The 25,912-nt window shown below is 36.2% G+C and overlaps 2 protein-coding genes across 12 annotated transcripts in view; one reads left to right on the top strand and one right to left on the bottom strand.

The window, feature by feature from the left end:
* Positions 1-7,442, top strand: part of Vash2 (vasohibin 2) — a 36,321-nt gene extending 28,879 nt beyond the window's left edge. For both annotated transcript variants that reach the window (XM_046438397.2, XM_046438398.2), the window contains exon 8: positions 4,296-7,442. In XM_046438397.2, the coding sequence (XP_046294353.1) occupies positions 4,296-4,368 (73 nt within the window). In that variant the 3' untranslated portion in view covers positions 4,369-7,442. The remainder of the gene's footprint in view (positions 1-4,295) is intronic.
* A 196-nt stretch (positions 7,443-7,638) lies between these two features.
* Angel2 (angel homolog 2) lies at positions 7,639-25,912 on the bottom strand. 10 transcript variants are annotated; one of them, XM_058577040.1, is made up of 10 exons: positions 25,430-25,471; positions 24,053-24,113; positions 23,059-23,381; positions 18,516-18,772; positions 17,755-17,824; positions 16,287-16,708; positions 15,299-15,425; positions 14,474-14,531; positions 12,209-12,372; positions 7,639-10,756 (listed from the first exon to the last, which is right to left on the bottom strand). In XM_058577040.1, the coding sequence occupies exons 3-10, from the start codon at positions 23,375-23,377 to the stop codon at positions 10,605-10,607; spliced, it is 1,569 nt and encodes a 522-aa protein (XP_058433023.1). In that variant the 5' UTR covers positions 23,378-23,381; positions 24,053-24,113; positions 25,430-25,471; the 3' UTR covers positions 7,639-10,604. The 10 variants fall into 10 exon arrangements, 9 of the variants coding, with proteins under 9 accessions (XP_058433023.1, XP_046294355.1, XP_046294363.1 ...); XR_006850438.2 differs by lacking the exons at positions 24,053-24,113; positions 25,430-25,471 and adding exons at positions 11,767-11,906; positions 25,578-25,912 and having other exon boundaries at positions 10,640-10,756; positions 23,059-23,384; XM_046438399.2 differs by lacking the exons at positions 24,053-24,113; positions 25,430-25,471 and adding an exon at positions 25,578-25,902 and having other exon boundaries at positions 23,059-23,384.

Consider the following 25,912-nt stretch of genomic DNA (forward strand, 5'->3'; position numbering starts at 1 on the left):
AATCTTCCCACTTGTTAATTCTTCAGATGTTGTCCTGGTAACTTGAATTCCTGGCTTAGGACTTGTTCAAATAAGATATTACATGATAAAAGTAGCGTATGAGGCCCTATCAGCCATTTACACATTAGGCTGGAGAGGTACATACTCAACAGAGGGACTCACAGATGAATTTACTTGGACCCTGCTCTCAATCCTTCAGTTTTCAAGGCACAAGGATTGTGAATCAGCAGGATTCTTGAACAGATGAATGTAAGAAACAGCAAATAGTGAATTGTCAGGAAATACTTCATGGAATAGGGGGCATTTGGGTTGGACCTGTAGGGATGACAAGATATGGGTGGGGAAGGGCATTTCAGACAGGACCAAATAGGCCAAGGTGCAGAGGCAAGAGTGACCATGGCATCCTCAGGTGCTTTGATTGGGGTGGGGGTGGGTTGGGGCAGCTTGCTCATAAGGCATGGGCTGCAGGTTCTGGCGACCAACCCTGGCCAGTGGTGTGACTCTGCTTGCGCAAATTCCCTAACTTCATTGCTTTCTCTTCTATAAAAGAGACAGTAACAGTATCAACCTTGGTAGGTTATGATGAGAATTAATAAGCCCAACCTCATAGAACAGTGCCTGGCACGTTGTATGTGCCTGATAGATTCAAGCTATTTATAAGTGATTTCTTGGCTCCTGGAAGACACAGGGGAATTGGTGGAGGTGCTAAGGAAAGATCTAGAAAAAGGAGGCCAAAAACTCGCAAACTAAATTTCATCTATTTTCAGATGTGCCAATAACAGAACCTGGATAAAAGTAGAGTGAAATTTTAGGAACTCATGAACTGTGAAAAGTATGGTGAAAATCCTGTTCCTCAGGTCTGAGGAGCTCCAAAGTGACTGGCCAAAAAGTGACTTCTCTGTGGTGGCCTATGGCCAGTTAGCTACAGTAGACACAGCAAGCCCACAGTTCAGGAACCAGGGGGCAAACTTTGTCTTATTGACCCTGTCCTGTAGCCTGTTCTGGCCACTGACTTCCCAGGAGATGCTGTTGGGCACAGGACTGGGAGTGAACAGCCAGTATAGATCTATTTCAATACCTGGAAAATATTAAGCTAGCATCTTACTGGCAGTATTTTCATACATGAAGGGCAACTTATTTAGCTTCAGAATGAGAGGTGCATCTTGGTATTGAGGATGATGCCAGGCCAGAAAGAAAGTGTGCACTTGAGCTGGGCATAGTGACGCACACCGGAAATCCTGATTATCTGGGAGGCTGAAGTTGGAGGCAGCCTAGACAACTCAGACCCTGTCTCAAAACAAAATGAAAAGGGATAAGGCTGTAGTCCAGTGATAGAATGCTTGCCAGTATCTGTATGACCCTGGTTTAATTCCCAGTACCACAAAAATAATGTACCTGAAAGGTTCTAGGGCTGGGGCTGTAGCTCACTGGTAGGGAGCACATGCTTACCCTGCTTGAGGCCCAGGGTTCAATCAGTGGTAGGTTGGGCAAGGACTCTGGAGCAAGGGATTCTCTTGTTAAGCATAGGAACTGCTTACTTTCCAGGGACAACAGGAGACCCAAGGAGCCACCATGACTTAGGTCCTACATTGTTTAGCAGGGTTACAGGGAAGACAACTGACCCTGAGAAGGGAGTGTGTCTCCTGACTTCACTTAGGTACCACCATTTCTCATGAGTGGAATTATAACTTGCTAGGAACAAGTTCTAACTCCACACACTAACCTTCCTCAGGCTGACTCAACACCCATTGTTACCAGCATTGGGTGTGTATAGCAATTTTGGGTTAATGGAGGGAAATGGTATCAACAAGGATCAGGTTTAGCTGTGGATAATGTGGGGTTGGAGATGATGACTTACAAGATTCCCTATTACATGAAAGCAGCTCAACCGAAGTGGTATGGGGCTTCTTACTGCTCTGACTTCTTTAGTGACCAACTTGAGGTTCAAGCTCCACATCACTTCCACATTGTCCTCAGCAGGAAGTTAGAGGGAAATAAAAAGATGAAAGGCACATGCCAGTTGTCTAAGAGGAGACCTGGTAGCCGACTGCCACACACTTCCACTTCCATCTCATTGGCTGTGTGTCAGCCAAACCCCGGCTGGCTACAGGAAGACTAGGGGATGTAGTTTGTATTCTAGGCAGCCAGGTGTTCAGCTAAAAGTTGGGGGCGGGGATTTCTCACAAAGGGGAGAGTTGATATTGAGGGGCAACTAAGGCTGCCACACACAGATCATTGAAAACATCAGTTAAAAAATCATCTATTACAAATGTAGTTTCGATTGGGATGAGGAGAATGTGCTTTTTCATAGTTACACCACCAGAAAAAGTGGTGTCCATATTTTAGTTGCTTTAGGAAATTACTTTTATTTATTCCTTCTCTAAAGTAATGAATTGCATATACATACTTCTGGCTTCTCCCTGGGCAAGTGTATTTTTTATTACTGAATTTTCTTAAGAGTAGAACATGCCAGGAAGGTGAGAAGTTGACTTACCTTTCTGAACACGTGTCTTAGGCTGATACTAATGTATGGAGAGAATGCTTTGAGGGAGAAAGTCTCAAATTAGCTGTTTGTAAAGATATCATCTCAGGCAAGGAGACAAAATAGAGGCTTCACTTCAGGCTTTCTGACAAAGTGAACAAGAAATATATGGACTCTTTAAACCTGATTTGTAAGAACCAAAGTTCTCTCCACATCAGCGGGCTGAGGACTAGGGCAGAAATCTAAGTTTGAATCCTCAAGCAAAACTGTGTTTCCTTTAGCTGTCAACCCAAGCAGGGCCCTCACTTGGGAACTGGAGGCCACTCTTCAGGCCTGTGGTAGTGGTCCTATTTAAAGGGAATGGCTGAGGACTGGAAACCTTGGGCTCTTTGATAAAAAAAAAAGCAAGAGTCTACACACAGTGTTGGTATTCTACCAGCAGTCAACTGTATTTATTAGCATTGTGGGTGAGCCCCAGGAACCATAAAAGACACAAAGAAGAAGGAGGCATGGATCTTGACTGATAAAGCAGGACATGTTGTCTAGCTGAGAAATAAGCCCATGCAATACAGAGAAAATAAAGATTACACTTTTTGTTTTTTAGTGGGGCCAAGTTCCAAGTCAGGGACGTTTCTGAAGTCAAGTTTCAGAGAAGAAGGGTCATGGACTTAATAAGGTCAAGAAGGGAAGTACAGAATTTATTGGCAGTGCTTAACACCATTCATTGAGCTGAGCTGACTGAAGCTGGAAGTTTATTTCTAGGTGAATAAACTGGGCTATCTTCCTGCCAGGGGAAAACCATTTGCTGTTAGGAAAACTTTCAAAGGTATAAACTAAGAAATTTTTTACATTTATATTTTATTTTTTATAATTATGAACAAGGTTCATATGTAACCTAAAATATTTTTTTTGTAAAAATGACCAAATGTGAAGCTTTTAGATTAGAAATCACTAGACATTAAACATCCCAAAGCTGGTTTATAGTCTTGGTTACTTCTTATCCAAGGTGAGAAAGAGGCTCATTAGGAATAGGAAAAATTGCAAGATAAACCACAAAAAGGCTTAGGCACTGTTATATTAGAAAGTCACTTAGAAAATGTCTTTAATGACAACAGATGATGTGCTACTAAGTGATTTCTACCACCTCCCCCCAGCTTCAAGTACTTTCTTACATAAATACATAGGCATAGTTTTATATTGATATTGGAAAGTACTTTAGAGAATGTTTCTTAGGAAAGAGACATGCTTTGCCACTGAATAACTTCCATAATGACATGTTCTTTTCAGATAAATTTTGAAAAATTCACCTTGATTTTATATATTCAAGTCTGGAATATAAACCCTCTGTCAATGGTAACTGGGATCCTCTCCCAGAATCTGGGTCACCTGAGTCACCCTGTAATATCTGAGCTTCCTTGGAGACACAAACGCTAGGAAATCAGTTTCCAGGAGAATTCCACTTTCAGTCTGTGGCATATGTGACTTTTTAGACTGTTGCAATGTATAGCGGAACTGGGTTTCAAAAGTTATCATGGGACTCCATTGTCTTACAGCTGAAAAAGTTCATTCAACACCCTGAAAATTTTTGATTTCTACATTAAAAGCCTGCTAGAATGTTCCTTAAAACCTATAAAAGCAGACCTAAGAACAAGAACCAGAATTGGGAGCTAAGGCTAGTAGAGTGGGGGTGGAAGGTGGAAAAAGACAAGGATCAGAAAGGTCAGGAACTCTGAGTAGAGGCCCTTGAAGATGCTCATTATCTTTCTTTGCCCTGTCCCCTCTCTCCCACCATCTTCCTGTCTTTTAACTTTAGACCTGCTCTGCCTGAAAAGAAGGTGGCTGACCTCAGCACTCTGAATGAAGTGGGCTATCAAATCCGAATCTAGCCAAGCCATACCGGGCAGCAAGAGGGTTTCTGTGGTGCTTCTCTCTGCACTTTACCCAGCATCTTCAGGAGGAACTGCAACTATTATTTATTAAGAACTTGAAAATTTTATTTTTAAGGATTCACCTGGAAACAGAATCTGAGTGGGTGGGGATAATTAGCTTTAAAAACTCTGACCATGAAAAGGCTAAAGTAATAAACCCCACTGGGGCTGGACTGTCTCCCTCACTAAAGATCTCAAGGATAACAAACATCCACAATAGTTTTATATTTTTCCATTTACTGACTTTCTTTTACTTGCTTTGAACATTATGCCTCACCAGTAGTAAATGTTCATAAATCCTCTCCCACTTTTGGTATAGTAAGGTAACTCAATCAGTATTAGTCTTTTTCAGCAATAACAGAAGCAAAGAATGGTGGGTTTTTTTAAGCAGTTAATATTACCTCAGCCTTTTGACATTAGATATGCAAACTTAATGGTATTTTGGTTTTTTATATTCTATTTGTATTGTTTCCCCAACATTCCCCATGGGGATCTCCACAAGTTTGGAGTTTTTTCCTGGTGCACACACGTGATGAGATTTAAGGTATTTTATGCAGGTGTTTTATTAAAAAGCACTGAAATTCTCCTGGCAATACGGGAAACCATTTTTAGGATCTTGGAATTACTTGTTTCTTAAAACATTTGCTGAGAGCATTTTTTGTTCTTTCAAAACAAAACAAGCACAGTCAAAAGCTAGTCTATGTTCTGTCACTAACATTTAAACTTTGCAGAGTCTGGCAAAATAGGACATGAGGTCATACACTCCTTCCACAAATTTAGCAGTATTGAGGTTACAATCTCTGCCAGCAACACACTCAACGTCAGAGAGACAGGAATGAATCGGGGGTCCTGAGAACCTGATAACCTTTTCTCTCACATTTCATCTGATTTTTAAACTCTTGAGTTAAGTTTTGATTCTGAAGAACTTACCATTGTTAAAGATGTGTTCTGATGTCTTATATTAAGGCCAAATGTGATACAATATGATTTTTTTTTTTCCAGTTCTTTGCTTTTAGATACCTCTCATGACAATTTGGAAGTACTGGAAAAAATCTATGGATTAGCAGAACATTTTTCTTTCTTTTTTTTTTTTTAGAATGGAAGTCTTCTGGTACAATGTTACATATGAAAGTGTAATTTAGTCCATGGGCACAGAATGCACGTCTGGCCGCATTTAACAGTTATGGTGTAACTTCTGGCTGCAGACCAGAGCAGTTCTGAGGGCAGACATGTGTAATCTGTGTTACAAATATCAAGAGCAGAACTTCTATTTCATTTGTTTTATCTTAGCAACCATGCTAACTTGTAAGACCAAAGGACATATTTAAGTCAAGTCTGATTAAGCTTGTCAACAAAAGTGTTAGTTCAGTGTTTCTCCTTTGGCTTTGACTAAAGGTAGTTGAAAGAAGGGAGTTAAAAAAAAAATAAAGGTAAGAATCTGTTCAGTGATAACTTATACCAATAAAACCTCTGGGGGGTGTCATGAAAGCACAAGGGATTCATCCTTTAGCTCACTTTACCCTAAAAATCAGTATTATTAATGAAAGTACTGCTGTTCTGGAAAAGGAAGTCTAATGTCCCTTAGTGACCAAATAAGTATACATTTCACGTAGACTAATAAATGCAGCATGAGAGAAAATTCGGAACAGTTTTTAAGAATAGTTTTTTTGGACTAGGGCTATAGCTCAGTGGTGAAGCACACTCAGCACATGCAAGGTCCTTCCTGGGTTCAATCCCAAGCACCAAGGGGAAAAAAAAATGATGCCTTTTTATCTTTACACAGTATATTCACTGGCAGTCTTCATGGCCCATGTGTTCTGATGCTCCAAGTAACCAGTGAATCATTTCATTCTCTCTCTGAAACAATACCAATTTCGCCATGTATCTTCTATTATCCATCTGAAACTTTATTATAAAACTTTATTATAAACAGACTGCTCAATCAACTGTAATGTCAGAAGAGCTTAGAATAGCATTTGCCAAGTACTACTTAAGGATTATCCCATCCCAAACACAAAATGTCAAATAGTTGCAGAGCCTCTTGTTTCTCCCAAGAAAAGGTAAAAGAACAGGAATATAAAACTGTTCCCAGTATGCTGATGTATAAGCCTTAAAATTGCCAACTGGCCTGATGATTCAATTAGCAACCTAATTTCTTTGACATTCTGTGATTTTTAGATTCATTTTTCTTAAGTAAGGGTTACTCACAGCAACATGTAAACTTATTTAAACTGTTCACAGTTGTCATTTTACTTCTATTGCCTACAGAATATGTTAATTTTGAAAAGATATAGGAAAGTCACCAAATCCTAAATTCTAATGTAATAATTAAAAAAAATAATATTATGGCAAAAACCCCAAATAAGCAACCAAACAACAAGCCCAACATGTTTTACCTCTCAAAACTGATTTTAAGAATAGCTGTAATTCAAAAGATAAAAAATTAAGTTACAAGATGATTTGGAGTCTAGTTTTTAAAGTTATTATGCGAGAGAAATTTTATGCTTAAGCCACATGGCATTATATGCAAAGTTTAAATGAATGACAGAAATTTTGATCTGAGACTATGTTGTGATGTTTTGAGTACACTTTATTTCAGAAAGTGATATTTAGTATTTTCTATACACACTGAAATCATGAGCATTTCACTTTTTCTAAGTCAATTATTTCATAAGGATTTTATTAATAGATATTGGTAAATAGAACTTTGGAAATCTTAATTCAGTATTCTTACTATACCTGAGGCTTTTGTAAGCTATAGTTTTATGTACAACCTTGTACAGTTTTTTTGACATACTATTGAAATCTTGTTTATTCTCCTGAACTTTGTTCTGGCCAATACATTTTTTTTAAATCTTTTAAGAAAATCTGTGATTGTTTTAGTGGGTATTTTTCTAAGTAAACGAAAACTTGTATAATGGTATTTTAGAGAATGCCAGATAAGTGCATGTTTCAAGTTAATGTTTTTCTCATCACTTGTATGTTTATACATAGCATGGAAATTTAATAAAACCATCCTGGAAACTTAACAATTGTGTTCTTTTTTTTCCACTAAAAATATCAGATGGTACAATTTTATTCCTTGGTCCTCTATTTTGGCATCTTAGCTTGTAGCATTACCCCAAGTAGTAATAAAGGCTGAACAGAGTATTGAACTACTTTTGAAGAGGCCAAAGGCCAACTTGTGCAGCTTAGTACATCTACCACAAAACTTTCAGGCACCAGATGTACAATTCTAATAATTTATTACATAATTTACAGGTACAAAGTGCAAATGACTTGACTCCTCCATTTCCCCAAGCCCTTGAACTCTCTGGCTCCCAAATAACTTTGATTATTATTTATTTTTTTAAGGAAAGCAAAGTGTTTAAAGCAGACAGTTGTTAAATTAAAAAAAAGAGACAAGATTTCTAACATGCATATTATCTTGATATTAAAACATAGAGTAAAATAGAAATTTAATTATTTCACAATCTCCCTTTGCTTGAATAGTATATAACACTTTAGACTGTGAGATTTGGTTTCTGCAATTAACGATTGTTTTTGGCAGGTAAAAATGAGGATCCAGAAGCATTACCAACTCTAGTGGCTAAAAAAAGGAAAGACAAGTAGATAATTACTTTTCAGTGGAGCTTTAAAAGCTTGTGAGAAAGTTATAGTGACCTGTTGGCTTCTGGTCCACAAAATAACACTTCATTGATAAGTTAAAATAGAAAGCAATTTTATGGATTAACTCTTCTCAAAGTGAAGCACATGAAATGGGCCAAAATTCACAATGTATTTATTAGGATATAAAATTTTCACAGAGGTTTTCAGGGATATTAGATTGCTAAAAATGACCTACATATAATAAAGTTATTTTAAAATAAATTCATTCAACATGAAGCACTAATCAATGAATTTTCATTTTTATTTCCCCAATACTGTAAAGAGATTCTATTATCATTATAATTTTATAATGATAATTCTATTAACATTATAATTTGATGATGACTATATCTGTTAATCAGGACCTATATTATTCTACACACTACTAAAAAATGAGGAAAATCTTTGAACTATAGTTGACACTAAATAAAAAATTAAAAAAGAAGGGCTTGGGATGTAGCTTAGTGGCACAGTACTTGCATAGTACATGTGAAGCACTGGGTTCAATCCTCAGCACCACATAAAAATAAACAAAATAAAGGCATGCTATCCATCTACAACTACAAAAAAAAAAAAAAAAGTAAGCAATTAAACATTTCAAAGTACTCACTTATTACAGATTTTAATAGATAAATTTTTATCACCTGCACATCTTCTTGGAGGCTTTCATCTGGTTTATTTTTTAAAAATAATTGTAGCAAATGATTTAGTACAAAAATTTTAAGTCCAAGACTATTATGTTTTTTTTCCAACTGAAGACAAGACATTCTAGTAATAAAATTCACTGTAAAAATGTTTATAATTTAGTGAAAAATGACTACTTAGCAAAAATGTTTATAATCCATTGATCCTACTCTCTACAAAATAAAATTTTAACTTTTTGTGTTTTAAAATTTTTTGATTCAAGGGGCTGGGGCTGTAGCTAAGTGGTACAGTGCTTGCCTAGCACGTGTGAGGCCCTGGATTTGATCCTCAGCACCACATAAAAATAAATAAATAAAACAAAGTTGTCCATATACAACTACAAAAAAAATTGTTTAAAAAAATTTGTTTTTGATTCAAACACATAGAGCCACCTACAGGATTTTATCAGACCTCATAAAAACCTCTCATAATCCACTCATAAATAAGCACCAACTTTCACTGGTGCACCACTATAAAACAAAATAAAGGTGGGCTCAGTAGTACACACCTATAATCCCAGCAGGCTTGGGAGGTTGAGGCAGGAGGATCTTGAGTTCAAAGTCAGCCTCAGCAACTTAGCAAGGCTTTAAGCAACTCAGCAAAACCCTGTCTAAATAAAATATTAAAAAGGGCTGGGGATGTGGCCCAGTGGTTAAGCACCCCTGGGTTTAATCCCTGGTACCAAAAAAAAAAACAAAAACCACTGAAACTGATGGCTTTTTAAAGAGCTCTTCTAGAGAATTAGGTATCCAAGTTGGTATCTCCCCTAGAGTTTTACAACTTTCTTAGAACCCTGATAGCTGCTACTTTGTTCTGATGAATTTTCCTAATAATATATAGTTCTACAAAATCAGTTCAGTAAAACAGAATCTCTCCCCTAAATCAGGGATCTTTTCTTTTTTTGTGGGGATCATGGAAGGTACTGAGAACTGAACCCAGGGGTGCTATACCACTGACCTGTATCTCCAGACCCCCCTTTTTAATTTTAATTTTGAGGCAGGTTCTCTCTTAAGTTACATAGGGCCTTGCTAAATTGCTGAGGCCTCAAACTTGCAATTCTCTTACCTCAGCCTCTGAGTCACAGGCATGTGCCACTGCACCTGGCCCCACAGATCTTTTCTTACAGAAAACAGAAAAACACAAAGAAAATCCTAGGTAAACAAAGGTATAACTCAAGTCCACTACTTTTAGGTCCACCTATATCTGTTATGGGGTGAAAAGAGTAGACTTATAAGACCTCATCCTCTTATGGTGACCTACATTTCCCAAACCTTTTCTCCAAACTACAGGCATATCACATGGCTCAGGACAATAATAAGAAGGATTAAGCATTCTGTACAATTTAAAAGCATTATTACCTTCAAAAACTAAAATGGTAGGCTGGATACCTGTGAATGACCTGATGATTTCTGAGACAGCCAATTGGGACTCAAAACACATAGAGTTCTCCCAAAGAAATCATGCCTACAGGACAGAAACAAATTGTGGTTTGCAAGAACTCAGATATTCTGGATCCACTTAAAGCTTTCCAAAAACATGAAATGAAATTCTTCACTAAACAGACTAAAGAAGATGCACTATATTTTAAAAACATTGTCAACTTTACTAAGATTTAGAATAAAAAATATTTACACATCTTTTATAATAAAGAGTATTTACATCTCAATTGTCAGGAAAATATTTTTCATCATTAAAAAAGAAAATTGTTGTAAACTTCTTTCTTCCGATATCTGTTTCAAGCACTTGATCTCTTCAGAAACTCCACAGCACAAAAATAAACATGCAAAAGCCGAAGAACAACTTTATAGTCTTTGAAAAAGAATATAACCAGAAAGAAAATTATGTATATAATCAAAGAAGAGTCAGAGCTCAAGTCTGAATTTAGCCAATAAAGGCAGATGATCTGAAGAGTTATTTTCATTTGGAAGTCCATTAACAGTCCATAAGTCTTGTTCTGTAAGAAGTGACAGTCTAGCTAGAAGTTTCAAGCCACCAACCAAAGCAACTTCAGCTCCTACATTAAAGAAGCAGATAAATGTTTAGTGAAACTGTGTCAATGAGTTATTGTAAATTAATTACACAAGCCTTTTTTTCTAAACAGTGACAAAGAACTTGAGACTCCCACAAAACACTAATATGAAAGTTTTTAGAATGACTAATTGTTTTATTGAGTTATAACAATAATTCTCAAACTCACAGCAGTTTCTGATATTATTTGTACTTCAAATACATTTTTCTATTTTAAGTTTTGCAAATAATCTTTAGAGGAAAATATTAATGTAATACATAAAAAATGTTAAGAGTAATTTCAGATTGATAACTACCCAATAAATCATCCACCAATCATTTTGCAATTGCAATAAAACCAAACAGATCCAACCACACTTATATAGGAAGCTTATCAGGTAACTGGAGAATAAGTATAATTTACAATTTACTCCCAGAAAGGCTGCCCCCACAGAAGTAAAACATGACACGCTCTCAACTGTGAAGAGATTTGAGATGCTGATCCATGATACTCTCCCGCCACCTAGTGAACTTTTGTAGGCATGACATCTTCCAGAACCCTATTATAGCAAGCTATTTCATAAAATTGATTTTAATAGGAAGAGTAAGCTATCTCCTGAGTGTTACTAATAAAGTAATCCCCAGAAGGAAGGGGAGGTAAAATAAAACAAAACAGGAACAAAAGGGAAAATATAAAAAAGCACACATATACACACAAAAAAGAAGAGAGCTAGGCATGGTGGCCCACACCTGTAATCCCAGCAACTAGGGAGACTGAGACAGAAGGATCACAAGTTTGAGGTCAACCTGGCCAACTGCCAACTTGTAAGACTCCATCTCATAAAATAAAAAGTGCTAGGGATGAGAGACAGAGAGAGAGAGAGAGACAGAGACAGACAGGAAAATCAGGAGAAAAAAAAAAAAAAGCTGTCCACATTTAAAACTGCCAAAAGTTCTACTTTATATTCTGATTATTTTAAATTCTCCATTTAATATCCTTTGATTAATGTATACAACCTGATTTTCACTTGAGTCATATAAGGAAAGATGTTATCACTTTTGCTTTTTAGAAACACATAGTCACGCTTTCTTCCTCAGAAAGATCCAATATTCCAAAGTCAATATACAAAACTGTTGTTGGCAGGATAAGTGTGGTCCTACAACAAAGGCAGCATGCCTTAGTAAATCTTAACCACAAAATTGTATGATGACCATTGACAATTTATTCAGTTACTATCAACTACGGATATAATTTTTAAATAATTTCTTTGGAGTACTTTCCTGCTTTCCATCATATGCAGGCAAGTAACTGATTGACACCATCAACTGTTTCTTTCAGAATATTTTAACTTCTAAATCTGGAACTTTATCTAGAGGTTTAGCTAACTTTCTTAACTTCAGCCTTGGAGTTTTAGCTACTGGGCTCTCTATCAGAGTCAGGAATACATACAGTTTTTACCTGGGTGCCTAGCAACATCTTCTTTTTCTGCAGAGTAGAAAATATAATCCACAGTTATGGCACTTCGAGAATGACAAGTGGTAACTTCTGGAATTCCAGTGTCAGGAAAGAAATGTGAATAAACGGATGACAAGCTGAAATGGTGCTGTAGGTTTGAAGATAATCTAAATTGAAAAGAAAAAGCATTCAGCATCCATCAAGTTTTTCAAGCCTCCTATTTAAAGTACTTTTTCATTCAATTTCTACATTAAGACCAGACATTAGGACAAGTTTTATATATGCAGACCATATCATAATTTAGCATTCACTTATGCAGTGATATTCAAAATCCAATATATCAATAACCAACATACTAATGAAACTATTTATGTTCAAAAGCCTTCACTTGATAATTAACATGTATTCTAAGACAACTTTCATTTTTTGTTGTTGTTGTATTTTTAAGAAAGAAAAAGACTTCTGACATCAGAGGGACCACGTTTTTCTGTTATTCTTGCTCTGATGTATGAGATAACTTCAGGCTGCATCTGAAGTCAGCTTCTATAATGGCTTACATTTACTATAAATACATGTGATGTTATGGGCAAAGGGTTTAAAGATCATTTTCTAGTAATACATCATAAATTTTAAGGATCATTTATGCCATGAAGAAAAATAAAATCTTCAGAACATTTTGAAAATTCATTCAACAAACATTTATCAAACATCTAATAAATTCTAGGCACCATCTTAGGTGCTGAGGCTACAGATAAAAATGAGGTTTTAATGTGGTTTTGTTTTTGATGAGCTAGTATGTCAATAAATAAAGATAATTCCTTGGAATTGCTCTTAACTTCCAACTTTTAGAAACATCTTATGTTCAGGAACATATATTTACAGAATTATTAAATGTAAATAGGTTTTCTGCAAATTTTCATCTTACCATAAATTTTTCAGTTTACAGATAAAAGCTGTACATATAAATGCACTGCATTCATGTGCAGATAGTCAACCTATCTTTTCTCATACTCCATCTTATTTTAAAACAATTTAAGAATTACTTAAAATTATTACTTGTTAGGTTAATCTTCTTTATTTTTTTTTTCCTTTAATACTGGGGATTGAATCCAGGGTCTCACACATGCTAGATAAACTCTACCACTGAGCTATATCCCCAGCAGCCATCCTCCCACACCCCACCACCCACTTTTTTTTTTAAAACTTTGAGACAGAATCTCTCTCACTAGTTGCCCAGGCTGTGGGTCTTATTAAGTTGCTTAGGCTGCCCTGGAACTTGTGATCCTCTGGCCTGTTGCTGGGCTTGCAGGTATGTACCACCACAGATGGCTAAATATTCCTTTTTGAAAACCAAAAAACTGCTTCCTTTCTTACTGAGTTTTTATGATGTGAGAATATGTTCTCAAAACAAGGTATACAAAATAAAATTAAGAAAGCAGATAAGGGGACTAGGATTGTGGTTCAGTGGTAGCGCACTCGTCTGGCATGTGTGAGGTACTAGGTTTGATCCTCAGCACCACATAAAAATAAATTAAAAAAAACAAAGGCATTGTGTCCACCTACAATTAAAAAAATATTTAAAAAACGGATAAAATGTAGGAGAGATGCTCCTAATTAGGTTCCTAAGTTAAAATGTTAAAACAAAAACTTATTCACAACATAAAACAATCAAAATATTTCAAAAATCTCCCAAAGAGATAAGACATAGATCCCTGTCTTGTTATGCTAACATGAATCCATTTCTCAACCACAGCCCGAAACATTAATGTTTCTTTAATAAGGAATCCAGGCATCTTCATCCGCTGATGTTCTTTTCCTATAGTTCAAGATATTATAAAATTTCTCTTTTCTAATGGTATACTCTTTTTTTTGGATCAATTCTCCTGTAGACTGTTTTGAGATCTAGTAAGTCAAAGAACACTAAGGATCCTCCTGAAAACCAAAAAATATTTTTCTGCAACCTTGACCTTTGTTTAAATATGAAATGGCAATAAATTTCAGGGTACTTGAGCTGGTCTAGGTCCTTTCATAACACCAACTAAGCATTAAACATTAAGCTGTATATATTTTATCTCTGTGAATCCTCACAACAACCCAAATTATATATCAGGAAACTGAACCTCAGAAATGTTAAATATCATGTGCAAAATCACACCACTAAAAAAGCAGCATCAACACTATCTTCCTTTTTTATCCAAGTGTTTTTTTGAGAAATATTTTTTTATTCAACTGAAGTCAGGAAGTGCCCAACTGCTTTCCAGAACTCACTTTTCAGCTGTTTCTAGGACCTCTGTTTTCTCCAGCTGTGTTTGTGTAGGATCACTATCTGTAAGAACAAAGAAATGTATTAAGCTTACTTACACATTCTTTTGTTCTAGTTTGTCTTAGTATAGTCCTCTTACTACAGAATGATATTTAAAAAAACACATCTAGTTTAAATTCTACTCTGCTACCTGCCACCTTACGTGTTTTATCCTGGAGTCTGTTTTGATAGTCTCCAGAATTAGGAAAAATAAAATGCAGGGTTGGGGTTGTATCTCAGTGGTACAGCACTTGCCTAGGATGTGTGAGGCTCTGGGTTCGATCCTCAGCACCGCATACAAATAAATAAATAAAAATAAAGGTATTGTGTCCAACTAAAACAAAAAAACATTTTTTTTTTAAACCAACCAACTTTTTTTTTTTTTAAAGAGAGAGAATTTTTTAATATTTATTTTTTTAGTTTTCGGTGGACACAACATCTTTATTTTTTTATTTTTATGTGGTGCTGAGGATCGAACCCAGCACCCTGCACATGCCAGGCGAGCGTGCTACCGCTTGAGCCCCACAACTTTTGTTTTTAATAAAATAAAATGCAAACATTTCAAAGGCAACATAACATGCAAGTAATCATGCATATATAATTTTGGAAGTTCAACTTTACAAGGTAAATTTAAAGCTCTTTGAAAAAAGGAATGAGCAAAATAGATAAATACTTATACATATATATGAATATTCATCCCTGAGATGCTATTCCTTTAAAATTTTCATCTTACAGCTTCAAAAGAAATACTATTGCCCAGCAGACTGCCAAAATGTACTGCAAACGCTTACCTGTCTTTTCTACTTTTGGTACCTGCTGTACCTCATACACACAGTTCTGTGAGATACCTAGGTTTGGGGGCCAAATTGGAATAGATAAAATTCTTTGTCCCCGTGAAGACTGTTCCTGGCCAGATACCTAAACAAAATTTCAACAGGTATCTTAGGTGAATAGATTTTAAATAATTTATGTATTGAAAAATTTATGTCTTAAATAAAAGGTAATCCAAAAATAGTAAACATTACCCATTATTCATTATGTTAAGTAATTATCTGTGCTTATAAAAATCATGTTCAAATACAGTTCAGAAAGTACTTATTTATATGAAAACAAGTCTTTTCCTATATACACATTTTTCTCTAATTTAAACATCCAAACCATTTAAAGCTTTGACTAATATTGCCTCTCCTTTTTTGCTACCTGCAATATAATTCCTATTATATCAAATACTAAGAGGATCAATTCTTTAAATTTATGATTACTCAAAACTCCAGGAGTATAGTTTACTTTGGTTAAATATACTGAAGATCACATGATTAAAGCAAAGGAAAGCACAATAAAAATAATAGCACCAGATAAATTATTATAAACTAAAGCATTAAAATATTACTCATTATGTAGAGGAAAATATAATGAAGACTAGTTTTGCTAAGAGTGTTGCCTGTATCCAGCATTCAAAATTCTATCCTGCCACCTTATGAACAGTTCTTTATTTGTGAGGTATTCATGTCTGGCAGTTTTTTTCCCCTATTTTTCTTTCTTGCTTGCTTGCTTGCTTGCTAATTCCTCCAAGCAGAATGTTGCTACAGATGCACAGAAAAGATAAAATTAACCAAGTGAATAAAGACTGATTAGGAGTTGTGGAAAATCATCACAGCTTGGTAAAGTGAGATACTGGATCATCCAAGGTTTTTTCTAACAGCCACAAGATGACTATCCTCACATTACAATGAATGGAGCAACTACCCACCTCTTAACAATGGAAAAGTGAGCACTTACCTTTCCTATGGCAAGTCCTTCATAATTCAATTTTCCTTCCTTTATGAAACTATAGAGTGGAGAACCAGGAACAGAATTAAAGTCACCACACATAACAATAGGACAGAAACTGCCATCTTTCTGATGTGCAACACTGGAAATCTCTGCCAGCAGCATTGCCAATTGAGTCAGCTTAATATCTCCTCTCCTTGGATTATACAATAGATGTGTATTAGCTACACAGATCGAAGGAGAGGTAGCACATGGAATTTTGGGCTGCAAGAGTAAAACTAATCCAATATTGTCTCTGTCCAAGAGAGGAATATCAGGGCGGAAGAATTCCACTGGATTCACTGATAAGAGCGAAAATTTGGAATGCTTGAAGCAAATGGCACAGCCATCAGGTTTCCTTCCTGTCCGCATCTTATATTCACAGTGATAACCTACAAGAAAGAAAGAAATGTAAAACAAGGAACTGTTTATATATGTCAAAACACAGCTCTTATAATATTTCTCAACAATGTTTAACAAAGTGTATTCTGCAGAACATTAGTAATATGGGATATAAGTAAGTGCTGGAGTCCAAAAAGATTAGCACTGGGTTTAATAGATCTCTTTACTGGCTGAGTTAAGTCCTTACTATGCTAATGTGCATGATCATTCTCTCAGTTACAAGTCATGACAATGACAGTAAGGCTCTATAATCATCTCCTCTCTCTTCACCTCATCTCTAATCTTTCAGCCAATAGCTCTTTCCCCTTGCTCTGTTCCTATCTCCAATTACCTGTCTTCCTGCTGCCTGGAATGTTCTAGGTATGGCTTGTTCCTCTTTTTCAAGTCTTTGTTAAAATGTCACTTTGATCATTTTGATTAGAATTGAAATCTCATTCCACTTTCCTACATTTCTCTAGATAAGTATCTCCTGATATATATTATAATTCTAAGTGTGTGCTGTACAAGGGAGGAGACATTTTACCTGTTTTGCCCAACTCCACTGTCTAGAACAGTGCATAGTATATAGTAAGCACTCAAAATTATTTGCTGACTAAATAAATATAAAGCAGGTACATTTCTCAATCTATATGACCAAAGATGACCTGTTTCTAGAAGTGTTTATTCATTAAACAGGTTTTAAGCTTTTATCTATGAAGTACTAGAGGCTCTGCTATGTCATGAACTAGGCAGAATCATCCCTGATCTCATGGAGATCAGAATATTAATATTCTGGTGGTAAGCACAGCAACTGCTGGGAATACGAACTATTAAACATATTCTGATATACCTATCCCTTTGAATTAAAACTACATATCAACATTAAAAAGGTTCCCATTGAAATATGTATTTTTGACCTTCTGAAAATAGGTATTTACATTTTCAAAATTAAAAATTTTAGCTTACATCTTACATCTTTCTTAGCAAGTTATGCTTAATAATACACAAATCTTCAAAAGTAAAAGTAAATTTGGCTAAAGTAAAAGTTACATTGTACCCAGTGATTCCAAACTTGGCCTGATTTCTGTTCCATAATGATCTTCTTGAACTTCTTGCAAACAAAGTACCTTGGAAGAAAAAAATAGCTTGAATTAAAACACAGAAATGCAAATATGAATTTTCTGGTGCTTTCACCTTTAAAAGGAGGTTTCATAAATTCTAAACCTGGTGGGAATTGAAAAAAATGACTTAAAATCCCTTTTTCCTGTTATTTTTAGATTTAACAAATTAATGTTTCCCAATTTGACCAATCTCAAAACTCTGGCCTTTAATCTTGGAGCTTTCTTTCTATCCAAGATTGATATTTCCCAAAAGAAATGTTTTAAATTTACATGTCAGGCTCTTTATCCTGAATTCCCATGTTCTTTTGTACTAATCTTTGGAATCCTTTCTAAGAGAAGTTGATTTTTTTTAATACTATCATTTAGATGAAATTTTTACATGAACTATTGAAATTTTGAACCAAAGAAAATATTTTCTTAATATGCCAGCTCATGTTTCAAAACTGATCATACTTACAACTTTTCAGATAATTTTTGAAAAGTTAGATAATTATTTATACAAACAAATGATTCTCTGGAAGTCATGATAACATGTTAAGAACTGTTCCACCATGTTTAAGATGTTCTTAAACATCTCTCCTTCTTATCCTCCCCAACACAAAAAAGGATAAAAATCACTTCATTCACAAACACACAAATGAAACATTTAACTCAACTATTCCTTGTGTGAAGAATTTTGGTAATATTTTACACTTACATCTGCATCAAAGTGTTTAATTTCTTTCAGAATATTGGGAAACCTAAAACTCCAGTGTAATACTGGCCGTCGGCAGTGTCTATAAAGGTGTGAATTATCTTCCAGTAAATCTTGTGAAAGTATATTATAGGACATCACTGAAAAGTCAAACTTGTTCTCACTGTCTTCACATTGGGGGTCAACATTTTCATCTCCTAGGATCTTCGTTTTTTCTTTTTTATGGTTACATATATATTCCCAATTCCTTTTGATCATGCCTGTTAAAATACATTGGACAAAATAAGAATTAGTAAAAACTTTATTTAAAATGCTATTTAAAAATTCCTATAATGAGTCAAATGTTTTCTCCCTAAAAAATGGCCATATAGCACTAAATAACTAGCAGATGTCATAAAATAAATTGCAAAGGCAGCAAAATGCTATACTGACTAACACATATACAAATTTAAAAGGATCTACAAGACATTCTGAAGGCTAAGAGTATGTGCTAATGAAGTTAATACTATACAGGGGTTGTGGTTTCTTACTTCTCTATGGTTAAGAATAGTTTGCCACAGACAACTATAATGGTGTATTTGTATGTCACAGTTGGCTTTTCAATGAGATGATTTCATATTATATTTTATTCCCTATTTAGTAAAATAAAATCAACAAATGATTAAGTTCCAGAATAACTCTTTAGTTCAGAATTCTGGTATATATATGAATGAAGGTTACATAATGGCAATACAGGGAAGTAGTACTTAGTATCTAAAACATTGTAGGGGAACAATGAAAACAAAATGAACAAAATACCAAAGTAAAAGCTAAATGTGATTTATGGAAGGCTAGTAGATAATGGCTGGTTGACAAACATAGCATGCAAAAACCAGGAATGTGTCATAGTTTTTATTCCGCAAAGACATAACATACTCTGAAAAAGCAATGAGAGAATAGAAAAGCATGAGATTCTGCATTATAGATAGTCCTTGACTTAAAAATGATCACCATTTATGTAGTGTCCCTCACCGCACCATTAAACGGGATACTCTTACTGCCATGGAAGCTATGAAGAAAAATTTGGAACTTTTAGAGATCTAACTATGAGCTCAAAAGGAAGAAGAAATAAAGAATGGGAAGAAAATATAGTAGGAGATGGACTTCCAAGCATGATTAGATTATATGAAAAATCAGCCCTAGAATATCTTCTTCTACTCTACATGAACGTTTTCACTTTGCTGGATTATAATGCCTAAAATCCTACCAATTAAAAATTAAATTGAGGTTAAAATATCCTATAAATTTATACATGAAGTGAAAATAAAATTAAAAGGAAATACACTAGTATTTTTGTAAATAGTTATCTTTGAGTAGTAGGATTGTGACAGAATTTTCCAAATCTACAATAATTATCTATTTACCTCAAAATACCAATATACCACAAAAAACTGCCAATAAATACCTTCTGGTAAATTAATATAAAATAATAATACCTTCTGGTTAATTACTTTAATCAGACTGCTTTCCTCAATATCTAAGTATCTGATGCACTGAGGGGACAGAAATTTTGACCAGAGGACACAAGAAGATAACTAGTATGACTAGTGCAGTCTGGAGGGAACAAAGGAATTGGAGACTTATGATACCATGAACATATTAGGAGAAGGGTAAAGGAAAAAAAAAAAGAGGAAAGAAACAAAACCAAACTAAATGAAAGTCCTCAAGTATTCCATAATTTTACATGGAGCTTGTCCTATGCACAGAAAAGGGAAGAAAATTATTCTTTTCTCTATCCTTCACCAAACATGCAGAAACCTACCTCAAAAGGCTCAGTACTAGGGCTAATTATACTACCTCCACAGAGCTACTTATAGATTTATAGAACACTATTCATAAACTGGGGTTAGTCTATGATGGTTTTAGCCACCAATCAGTCTTCAAATGTATACAAATGTATATGAGATGGAAAGGGCTCTAGTCATGCAAACAAAATGTAAGCTATCATCATAAATAAAGCACTATCTTGGTCACTGCCATATGAAAATAGGAAAGATGAGGGTCTAAAAAATGTGTTTGCAGTTCCTTATTAAATATATGCACATAATGGCATATAAATGCTTTAAGACTTTTACAGTCCTGGTAATCAATTTGTAAATCAACTTTTTTGCAATTTTACTTTTAAATAACCAGGACCATTCAATTATCTGATTAATACAGTGGCTTTCAAACTTTGATAGCTTGTAGAACCTTCTGTCATTATTTTTTGTCATGGAACACCAATCTCTGGCATAATGGGACTAGGAATGTGATGATAGAGTAAACACACATTTTATTTGCTTTTAATAAAAGTACATAAATGTGTTTCAAGTGCTAGGGTTCCATGGAAGACAATTTGAAAACCACTGACAGAGTGGATAGTCTTCGACCTTTATATACTTCACAACATAAATTCACACTGCAAAAGCTTATATACCTTCCATGTCAGGAGGAACAAGATGATCACAGCAGAGAAGATAGATGAATCAAAGAAAGTAAGCAATAGGCCTGATCAGGTTTTTGGGCTGCCTAATTAAAATATCATAATTGTATCACACAAATCCTTCAAATACCACTTTAAAGTGATAGGCAAGTTAGCAATGCTGTTCTCTTGATTGAAAAGTATTAGTGAAATATCGGAAGTCACAAATATGGCTTAACGAAGAGCCTTTTCCTTATTCACAATACCTAGGAAGAATGGACATATAAAGAGTCAGGTTGCAATCAAAGATTATCAGTATGTAAATGTAATTCCCCATCCATTAAAGGGAAAACAACACCACAGTTTTCTGAGTACCTACAATGTAGCCAACAGTGTGGTAGGCACTTTGACATGCCTCATTTCTTCCACAACAGACTTGCAAGGTAAGCATTACCTTACATTAGGAATCTAAGGAGCAAGGAGTTTCAGTAATCTCTCCACGTTCACACAATCAGTGGTAGAGTAGAAATGAGGGCAGGGAGTGGTTTCTAAGTCCATGCTAATGTCAAATGTCACTATGCCACTGCTCTGAGAGCTCACCAAATTTATAAGAGGATAAACAGCAGAGAAGTGTATGTTAACCTGATGAACAACAAATATATAAATGAAAAGCAATTCAAGGTCATCATATAGACCTGGACTTAGATAATGATCCGTTCTTAGGAACCTGATTCTAATGCCTTTAAATATGCCTTCATTCATTCAAATAAATATCTCTTTATCTTCACATGTAATAATTTAGTACACAGATTTTCACTTTTGAGGGATTACAATTTCTGTTTCTCGACCCCCCACAGTAGGTTCTTTGCAACTATATGATAACAAATTATACATTTACTTGGATATTAGCTGGACCTAGAATCCAGCTTAAGCCTGTATACTGCTTTTGTGTAATAAGGGCAGAGAGAACTCAAAAGAGTACTAACTAATCAATTCTTCTAACCCCGATTTCTGGGCAAAACTCACTCAATGTCTTGCTCTGAAAAACTTGTATGTCATCTCCTTCCATGTTAACACCCACACAAGGCCACGTTCAAATATCTTCAAAGGAATTATCTTCACTGAAAACTATGGTTCAATAAGAAAGACAATTCCAAATTCTACTTGACACTTCCTTTATATTTTCAGGAGGTTGGAGTAGGGTTAGGGTATTGTGTAGGGCTGGTGACAAAGAGGGAGCCTAGTGAACTGTTCAGAAGAAAAAAAAATATGAGAAAAATAGACCTAATCAACGTATTTGAAAAAAATGTTTCCTCAGAGTTGCATAAGATATAGATCCCTTTCTAAAAGATATTTCTGACTGACTCAATTTTGTAGATCTGTTTGAGAAGTACAGATTTAATAAACTAAAACCTCACTCTGTAAGAAACTGTCTTTCACTTACAATTTTTTCCTTCCCCCCTTCCCCCCGTACTAGGGACTGAACCCAGGAAGTTCTACTACTGAGCTACATCCCCAGACCTTTTGATTTTTCAACTGGAGATAGGGTCTTGCTAAATCGACCAGGCTGGTCTCAAAGTTGTGATCCACTTGCTTCAGTTTCCAGAGTAGCAGAGATTACAGTATATACCACCAGGCCAACTTCACTTTCAATTATTTCTTCTTAAAAATAATCTTTTTATATTTAAAAGCTAGTGTTAAAAATGAAAACTAAATTGATTTTTTTTTTAATATCTGTGACTTCCAAGAATACACCCACCAATTTCTAATTCCTGAAAGGCCTTCTGTTTCAAAAACACTGGATGTGAAAATTATTCTTAAATTAAACTTAGTGTTTTAATCTATTTCTCCACTCTTTTTCAACTGTATTTTGTCTGAAATTTCTTTTTTTTTTTCAGCCAGAAATACACAAGTAACTGGAAAAAAAAAAAACAAAAAAAAACTTCACTGTAAAAAGATTTATTTTTTCCTAATAGAAAACTACTGGCTAAAAATAAACACCAAACATCTCTAAAATCTGTAGATTTAAATATTACAAATAAAAGTGTCAACTTAGTCTATAATAATTTATATCTATTCCTTCACCAAGATAAATGTCACTTTTACCTTGGTGTTTTCTTCGTTTTGATGAAGGCTCATCTCCCTCAGAGTTCATGATGTAACTAGAGAGATGAATCAAAGAGGTCTGGCTCAGGTTGTCAGGTCTCCAGTTACTGTACTGAAACTGAGTTCTAGACTCAAATAAACAAGGTGGTCTCCAATTTAGTGAAAAATGCCTACTACTGAAGTATGGGTAAGGAGCACGAGAATAATGTCCAGGCCACCTCATACAACTAGAAATATGTCTGTTCCAGCAACACCTTTGCAGATTCTCCCACGGTGTAGTCCAGTCTCTGCCCAGACTCTTCGGGTGATGGGAAAACATGGGGTATCTAAAAGAAATAAATACACTCCTTGAGGCACCACTTTTTGTTCAGCTATAATACACAAAATCTAAACTTAATTCCTCAAGGGAAGATAACATCTACTATTTAAAATCTGACTTCTATATCTGTGAAGGATGAAAGGAAAAGCACGCATGGTTTAGCTATGAGCATCAATACCTCAATACTTTCCCCCTAAACAACCACGAATGGTATTCTAAATACTTAACAAGAAAATGCAACCTCAGCTCCCAAAATGCCACAAACGCTCCCAAAATGTCCACAGTCCAACTAAGAGAGTAATCAACCATCAAACTAGAATTCAGAGTAGCTCTCTGGCACCAAACTCCATAGAAAAATAAAATCCACAGCAAACATAATACTTAATCAAATATGGAACACATATTAGACTGCAATTGAAGCAAATCTCTCCTCCAACTTGGATTTGGAGAAAAAAACATGTTTCTGAACAGGTTTTTATACTAAGGTAGATTTTTCCAAAACACTTGTAAAGCTAAGAAAACAAGCCTATCACAACCTTACAAAACTACTTGCCTTGCGCATCAGTGGGTGGACAACTTATTTTTACATTCTTCTTGGGGGAAATTAAAGAGGGTAAAGATCACGTACTAGGAATCACTCAACAGCACTTCAAGCCCAACAGCATCAATTTAACCTATCATCCAAAGTATCTCCAAAGTAGTGCTAAGATTATCTTTGATATGTTGCTCTCAAGCTCTAAAAAAAAAAAACACACTGGAGCTAAGTACCATCTTCTTACTCTTAAAGTTGAAAAAAAAAAGTTAGGATTCAGAGGATTTCTATCCTTGCCTCTGGAATTCAATATAAGTACATTTCTCAAAATACTGTCAATAATGTTGACTTTTATGTTATTTTTCATTTTAAGAGCATAAATGCTGTTTATGTGGTCGCAAACTGTTCTCTAACAATCAACCTAATTGTACATCTTTAAAGACTTGACACGTGCACTCTGTCCTGTTTTGTGATAATTTTTTAAAAAAATTTTTATACTTATTTTTTAGTTGTAACTGGACACAATACCTTTATTTCACTTATTTATTTTTATGTGGTGCTGAGGATCGAACCCAGGGTCTCGCATGTGCGAGCGCTCTACTGCTGAGCCACAACCCCAGCCTTGTGATAACTCTTGAAAGCCAAAGGTATTTGGGCACTTGGTCTCTGCATTTCCTACCTCTCTAAGCTACTATAATAAAACTTAAAACTTGGACTACAACATGTATTCTCTGTATTTTTAATTATTTAACGCCTTTTTCTCTTAAGATATTGAGCTCCTTCAGGGCCAGAATCTTCTTACTCATTTTTAAGCCGGTATCTTCACAAGTGCCTAGCACAGTGCCTGGCATACAGCTGGTACTCAGGAAACATTGTTGAACTGAATTGCCATCAAGTCCCAGGCCCACAGGAGTTAAAACCAGACCCTCATGACTTTTGTGATAATTAATAGTGATGTGCATCCCACGCGTGGTACACCAGTCGGTTTAAGAGAGTACACAATTAAATCTTCTGATTTGCAACATATTATTTTAGTTTATTAGGAATAAAAGTAATCCCAGGATTTCGCGGGCACGAGTAAGGGCGACGCTAATGTAAGTAGCGCCTACTTCAGTGCTTTTTAATTTTTTTTCTTCTAAGTACGCCAATTGAAAGAAAACATCCAGTCAACACCACGGCTGGAACGAGAAGTTGGCTATAACCGTAAAGGTTGGTAAGAAAGCGACCCAAGTTTGAAAGATGCTAACATACCAATAACCAACCACCCCCCAGGCGTGTGCCACGCACCGCCTCCCTGGAGGTCAGGCCCGCCAGGACCTGCTGCGGACAGGCTGCCAGTCCCGGGTCGGGCCGCGGCGTCCGGGGAGGCAGAGGCCGGCTTGGAGGCTGAGCCAGGGAGAGGGCCAGGGCGCCGAGGCCAAGCCGGGTCCGGAAGGCCCGCGCCTTCCCGGAAGGCGGCCGACGCGCTCGGCACCCGGACCCGGCGGCCAAGCGTCCCGCCGGCCTGGCGCCGGGTTTACCTATCCCTTTGGGTCTCCGGAGGAACCGTCCCGGCCGCACCATCTCCCAGACCCTCTTCCTCCTCCGCCTCCCCAAGCCCGCCCCGCCCCGGGCTAACCTGGGCCGCCCGCCCCTTCCTCCTCCCTCGGGTCACCCAGCCTTACTGACCGGCCTCTCCCCACCACACAGCGGCCGTAGCCCCTCCTCATACAACGCCAAGCTTCCATCTTCTTCCTCAGCCGTCGTCCAATTCCCAGGCCCAGGGCTCCACCTGAACCTTTACGACCTACTCGGCGGCTTAAGGCACCACGGGGCCCCCATCACTCGAAGTCCCGGTTCCCGGCCCGGCTGCAATGCATGCTGGGAGCGGCAGTCTCGCCGCCGGCCATGTCTCCATCCTGCCCAGTGAATCCCTTTAATTCTTACACACGAATTGTGCTCAAGGAGCATGCGCAGAGGATGGAAGCTTTGCCAGCCATATCCGAACAGGGCAAAATTCCCGA

This window comes from Marmota monax, unplaced genomic scaffold (assembly GCF_021218885.2).
Source record: "Marmota monax isolate L192 unplaced genomic scaffold, Marmota_monax_Labrador192_F-V1.1 WCK01_AAM20220418_F8-fsc00118, whole genome shotgun sequence".
Lineage (NCBI taxonomy): Eukaryota > Metazoa > Chordata > Mammalia > Rodentia > Sciuridae > Marmota > Marmota monax.

Bases quoted from the DNA above. Each gene is read 5' to 3' on its own strand.
- Angel2 (XM_046438399.2), bottom strand. From the start codon at position 25,636: ATGGAAGCTTGGCGTTGTATGAGGAGGGGCTACGGCCGCTGTGTGGTG. The intron at 16,709-17,754 runs GTACAATGTAAC...TCTTTCTTGTAG, and splicing joins GCCAAGTTTGGAATCACTGG to GTTATCACTGTGAATATAAG. The intron at 15,426-16,286 runs GTAAGTGCTCAC...AATTTTGTTTAG, and splicing joins AAGGACTTGCCATAGGAAAG to GTATCTGGCCAGGAACAGTC.